This window comes from Sinocyclocheilus rhinocerous, unplaced genomic scaffold, assembly GCF_001515625.1.
Source record: "Sinocyclocheilus rhinocerous isolate Xijiao unplaced genomic scaffold, SAMN03320098_v1.1 scaffold2165, whole genome shotgun sequence".
NCBI classification, from domain to species: Eukaryota; Metazoa; Chordata; class Actinopteri; order Cypriniformes; family Cyprinidae; genus Sinocyclocheilus; species Sinocyclocheilus rhinocerous.
The window spans coordinates 94,343-100,970 of NW_015653115.1; the positions used below are offsets into that span (position 1 = coordinate 94,343).

Genomic DNA, 6,628 nt, shown 5'->3' on the forward strand with positions numbered 1-6,628 from the left:
TATATATATATATATATATATGTGTGTATATATGTATATATATATATATATATATATATATATGTGTGTATATATGTATATATATATATATATATATATATATATGTGTGTATATATGTATATATATATATATATATATATATATATGTGTATATATGTATATATATATATATATGTGTGTGTGTGTGTGTGTAAAGCTAATTTACTTAAGTTTGTGTTACAGTTCATGCAGTTTATGCATATGCATACATATGTGTGTGTGTAAATATATATATATATAGTTTTACAAACAACTTAAGCATCTGTTGAGCTTTTGTTTCATGAATAAGGCCCTTTTTTCTGTTTGGATGAATGAGTGTGTTTCTGTGAGAGAGGAGCTGGATGAGATCTTGGTGTATACTTGCCGTCATGTATTTTATTTCAGTTTTATTTCACTTTTCCACTACATTACAACTTCCACTATTTGTTACTGCAATATCTGGGTGTTGAAAGGGGAACTTTTTAAACTGCATTAAGACTGCTTTCATTATAGTTATTATATTATTGTTATCACTGCTCTATATTGTTTATTCAAAGCTCAGATAGAATTGGCTTGGGTGATGGGGGCAATAGAGAAAAATCCAAAGATAGTTTTTTTTGGTGTGTGTGTGTGCGTTTCTCTTTTTTACTGGGTTTGTGTATGTATCAGTTATATGAATGAGGTGTGTTTGCTGTCTTTATTTACCGTTTGAATGAGTATATCAACAGTGCTGTCTTTTCTCTGTACAGTGAAACACACCTGTATTCTCTACCTCTTTTACAATAAAGACTCTGTGTACACATTCATCATTTGCACTTAAATATTGTTTTTCTAAGCAAACGATCAGTTTCACCTTTATTTTTATCGCTGAAAAATGTTTACTTAAAATATGGCAATTGCAGCCCATTTTACTTCAGTAATCTGATTAATTTCCCAGTGAAATGTTATTTGTTAATATTTAGCTGGATGATATTTCAGTCAAGTTGGACTCTATGGAAGTAGCGTCTCACAAAAGCGAGAAAATTTGGTTACCGACACCATTGTGAAAGATACACTGGAATCTGGACCATTCTAGAATCTTCATCTCATGTGAGTGCACTTCATGTTAAATACATTTACTATTCATTTCTTTAGGTATAATACTTTTTTTGTGGAATACATTAGTGAACACCGCAAACCCTCCTAAACTCTAAAATGGAGAGCAGATCAGGTGGCAAGAAAATGCAATAAAATATAATAGGATGAATTTCATAAACTCGATTTCAAGAGCATGTCCAAATTATATTTCAACCCTAAATCAAAAGAAATAAGCATTTTTCTTACAGAAAATTAAGCCTATTTTTTAGCTTAAGATTGTATGATAATTAATATTTGAGTTCATTAAGATTTCATTATGATACTGTAATATAATTATTGTAATATATGTTATTATTTTCATGAAAATCAAGCAATTCCTGTAGTGCAAAAAAATCTAATTCTCACTGCTGTAGTGATAAGATTTTTTTTTATTTGTATATTTTGTGTTGTATTACACTAAAGTAAACACTAAATTAATATAAAGCAAAACATAACATAACAAATATAACAGTAATCGGAAAAATTAAGGGGGAAAATCTGTTTTGTTGTCATAAAAACAATGTAAAAAAAAGTATATATATAAAATCTTACTAGTTCTAAATATGCTTTATTTTCTTCACGCAAATTTGAATTGCTTTTGATTTTGGGGTAAGAACATGTTTTCCTGAGATTCAGACAATAATATTAGATTATTTTCATATAGTCAATAGACAAATTGTAAACAACAGTTTTATGCATTTTCAGTATTCTAATTCCTTTTTTCTTTATCTTCTCTCACATGCTGCTTTGGATGGTGACGGCGGGCTCATTACTGACCCTCTCACTGATTTTGGAGTTGCAGTTCCTTATATTCTCCCTCTCAGAGTCCATCTGAGGTGCACTGGGCCCGTTCCCTGTGGTTTTGCTCTCTGATTGGCTGGCCGCTACTCTTGGGTGGGGCATGATAACTATTTCTACATGCTCATTGGCTATTTTTTCGACTGGCACGGCTACGGACAACTCTGGATGGTTGCCACTGGAGCGGCGGTTCAGTGCATGCTGGGTACAGGAGAACGAGCGCTGTCGAGGTGCGGGTGGTGGAGACCAGAAGTGAGGCGTTGCCGCTCGAGTAATGTCTTGGGTCATCTCCCTCTCCTCATCCTCCGCCTCTGACGTCACTTCCTGGAGAGTGCTGATAGGCCGAGATGGGCGGCCAAGAATCCTTGGGCTGACCAATGCCATTGCTGATTGGTTGGGGGCTGAACACCAGTTCTGGGGGGAGGAGCATTGGATTCTTCCCATCTGCCAATCACTGTTGAGAATAAAACATGAGAGCATGCTGGTAAAATTGTATATACAACTGGAAGGAACAGCTGCAGAGCTGACTTACGTAGGTGGAGGTGTTGACATCCCCCTGTGGCTGATGACCCCCGAAAACGAGGCACTTCTTCCAGGCAGACATGGAGGTGAAGCGACCCAAGGAGAATAGACGTACGTGCGATCGTCCCAGAGCACCTCAGTGGCGGGATCTTGAGGAACCGCCACCCTGGGAACCCTGTGAGCCAATAGGAGCTCGAGGACCTGATGATGTAATCCCTCTTGAGCCACATCCAGTGGCCGCCACCCCTTGCAGTCGGATAGATCTTGATTGGCCCCGTTGAGCAGCAGGAATCGAGCGGTGTCATAGCAACCATGGAGAGCCGAGAGAAACAAAGCTGTTTCACCCTATACAGAAAGATTGAGTTTTATTCCATTAGTATTGGAGGATTACTATCTATTGGCCTATCATTCCATCCATCGTTCTATCTATCTATCTATCTATCTATCTACTGTCCGTCCGTCCGTCCGTCGTTCGTTCGTTTGTACATTCTATCTATCTATCTATCTATCTATCTGTCTGTCTGTCTGTCTGTGTCTGTCTGTCATTCCGCCGTTCCATCCATCTATCCTTTCATCCAACGTTCTATCTATCTATCTATCTATTGTTCATTTTATCTGTTTTTCTAGTTAAAAATTACATTCATTTTAATTCTACTTCCTTATAATGAACTAATTGCAATCCTGCATCCTGTTTGTTACCACAATTCAAATTCTGAATGGTGCGCAAACCTGGTTTATTTGATTGTTTATACAAAAGGGTGACTTTTTCTTTACCTTATGGTCCTGTAAGTCCACTGCAGCACCGTAGCGAATGAGAGTCCGTGTCAATGGGAGGTGGTTTACTGAGCATGCCCAGTGGAGGGCAGATCTCCCTGGATGAAGAGAATGAGAGAGAGAGAGAGAGAGAGAAAGAGAAGAGATGCAAGAAGGAATTGATAACAAACAGGGCAAGGGTGATCAGGAAATGGCGTGTTGTGGCGCACAGAGGGGTCACAAAGCAGTGTATATGAAGCCAAACAATGACATGAGAGCATCCAGGAATGTGTTATGGGAAGGGAAAACAGGAAGCCAACCATTGAGACAATAAAAGAGGGACATTTTTGAGAGAGAGAAACAGAGGTATGTAAGGTTAATACATTATTTCCACATTGACCAGGCGCTACAGCACATTAACTGTGTTCTGAATCAGACGTGTTTATCAGGGGTGCTGGAGTGATGTGAGGGAAGCAGGAGGAGACGGAGGACGGCAGTGGGGAGTTGAGGACAGGGCAGAGACAGTGACAAAGACAAAACCAGAAAGGGCAAAACACATTACTCCCCAACTGCAAAGGAAACAAAAACTATTCCTGTAATGTATTCTTGAAGACCACATTGGTTGAAGGGACTCGTTCTACATGCAAGGGGTTAATGGCGCTCTTACCCGTGTGGTCGGTGTTATTGACAGGCACTCCAGCTCTCAGAAGCTCCAGAACTACTCGGTCAAGCCCACTTCTGACAGCTCGGATCAGCACAACCGAGCCGTCCGGACCACACCACTGCACCGGAGCGGTCTGAGAGATGACAGCACAAATAATCAGCTCTACAGAGAGAATTTTCACAATGATGCAGCATGCAGAATTTTTTTTTGGTAACAGATATCATGAGCGTTGTAGTATAATACGTTTTGTAAAGTGCAGGCAGATTGTTAAAATTAAACTCACATTTCTTGGTGCTCTTTGAGGTGTAGGAACCGCGTTTCTTTCCCATCCTCTAGGGGGAGCTAAAAGAATGAGGTAACACTTTATTTTAAGGACTAGCATGCATATTACTGGCATATTGTCTGTTTATTAGTATGTATAAAGCACATATTAATGTCTTATTCTGCATTAACATATTTTAGATCCCTTAACCCTACCCCATACCTAAACTTAACTACCTTACTAATCATTAATAAGCAGCAAATTAGGAGTTTATTGAGGGAAAAGTCTTAATTAATAGTGAATATGTGTTCCCTATTCCCTATTATGTGTTCCCTATAGAGAAACACAACTGAATTGAAGTACAGCTGTGTCACATTTCTCCTCCTATCTGTGCTAAATAGTATGCACAATTAGAACGAGCACTTTCTCTATTCATGATGCATTGAAATAATATGCAAATGTTATTCAGATGCACATGATTCTCAAAGGTTATGCTGGGGACATAAATCTTAGTAGAAAAAAAAAAAACAAGTCCGAGTTTGTTTACTTGAATCCGTTCAGAGATTTGCTTGAATCATCACTCAGAAATGCCCATGTGGCATTTACCTAGGCTACTTTAGCGGAAAATAATGTATATATTTATACAGAATCCAATTAATATATTATCCAAATTAATCCAAAAACTATATGTTTTCAAAATCATCTGTTAATTGAAATTAATATAAAATATAAATGTTAAACTTAATATAAATTAGAAATTTTGACTTGGCAACTAACTGAAATATGTTTGCTGAAATTAAACTGAAATAAAAAAGCTAAATAGCAATGTCTAAAAAAATTATAAAAATGACAAAAGCACATCAAAATACTAAAATGTAAACTGAAAATATTAAAATTAAATTGCATTCAAAATATTACTAAATACTAGTATATAAATAAAATAACTCTGTATTAATCACATTAACTACATTGTTTTCATTATACATTATATTGTTTACTGTAATGTTTTTAATCTGCTTGGCTGTTTGTCAAAATGATTGTTCCACATTGGGGGAAAACATATATATATAGAGAGAGAGAGAGAGAGAGAGAGAGAGAGAAACTAAATTAACATTAACTAACTACATCTTAATGTAATCTGTTGAATCTACTTGGTTGTTTTGCCAAAATTATGGTTTCACAGATTTAAAAAAATGGTCATTCTAGAGTAAATACATAAATAATTCTGAAAAATATCATTTTTAGCTATATGGCAGCTATATGCCTCATTCCAGCAGGTCTCACCCAGCATGCGGGGCTGTTTGAACTGTTTTTGGTCTGGTGATCTGTGGTCACAGATGGTCTTGTTGATGTCCTCCATGGAGCTCTGGGTCACATCGGTGTCACTTCCGATGTCCAGTTCCTTCCTCAGGGGTCTATAATCAGCGTAAAGAAGACGCACAATCCTCTCCATTAGCACGGTTTCCTCCCTCACGGTATGAAAACTCTTCAAAGACCCTCGAGTTCCTCTGAACATCAGACTCACCGCATACGGATCGCGTCCTCACCGAGGGGCTCCTTACGTCTTTTTCCTGACTCCTTTCCTTTCTTGTTTTTCTTTGTCCCATTTCTGTCTTTATCTCTTCCCGATCTGCTTCTTTTCTCCTCAGAGCGGCGGGTCCAGGCCTTGCTGTCGGTCACCGTGGATCTGTGATGCACTCGCTCTCCTCCTTCTCGTCTCCGTGTTCTTCTCTTTAACCACAGGACCACCACCGTGATGATCACGGCAGCCGCCACACCGAGTCCCGTCGCCACACCGACCACAGGCCACATCCAGGCAGGAGAGGCTTCGTGAACTGAAACGTGAGATTTAGCATCTAAGTCATGCTCATAAGTAGAAGAAAAACATGAAAATGAGGCTAAATGCTAGATATTTTCTCACAACTTCTCTAAAACTCTCTTATATTTCGCAGTGACTTTTAATTAGTTACCAGCAGGGGATGGACATATTTGGCTGAGGGATGGATCATTAGCGAATTCTGATTTAAATTGTAATCTGTTCCTCGCAAAACGTTATTGTATCATTTCAGAAGACTACCTTCATGGTGCTTTTTTCTTTGTCATTTTGGAGTAAATAGTACGGTGGCCGAGAAGTGCTAAACAAATCACAATTCTGAAATCAAAATAACAAATTACAAACGTAAATGCAAGTCTAAAAAACAAAATAAAAATTCAGAAAGCACAACAACAATTCAGAAAACATTATAACAAGTCAGAAAACACAATGATAAATTCGAAAACAAAATAACAAGTCAGAAAACACAATGACAAATCCGACAACAAATTTATAAGTCATCAGCTCCAGTGGCGCAGATGGATAAGTGTATGCCATTGGCTTTTTGACGCGATCGACCGGGGTTCGATCCTGCCTTTTGCCGAACTTTTTCTTCCTCCCTTTTCAAATCTCATATTAGCAATGGATTCTATTTACACTAAGTGAAAATAGCAGTATTTT

At 37.9% G+C, this 6,628-nt stretch overlaps 1 protein-coding gene across 1 annotated transcript in view; it reads right to left on the reverse strand.

The window, feature by feature from the left end:
• Positions 1-1,859: 1,859 nt before the first annotated feature.
• The window catches only part of LOC107715573 (neurogenic locus notch homolog protein 3-like), a 9,415-nt gene continuing 4,646 nt past the window's right edge, over positions 1,860-6,628 (reverse strand). The window contains exons 5-11 of the mRNA XM_016521716.1: positions 5,660-5,969; positions 5,419-5,549; positions 4,156-4,214; positions 3,876-4,005; positions 3,230-3,327; positions 2,466-2,800; positions 1,860-2,387 (exon numbers count right to left, since the gene is read on the reverse strand). Of these exons, the coding sequence (XP_016377202.1) occupies positions 1,871-2,387; positions 2,466-2,800; positions 3,230-3,327; positions 3,876-4,005; positions 4,156-4,214; positions 5,419-5,549; positions 5,660-5,969 (1,580 nt within the window). The 3' untranslated portion in view covers positions 1,860-1,870. The remainder of the gene's footprint in view (positions 2,388-2,465; positions 2,801-3,229; positions 3,328-3,875; positions 4,006-4,155; positions 4,215-5,418; positions 5,550-5,659; positions 5,970-6,628) is intronic.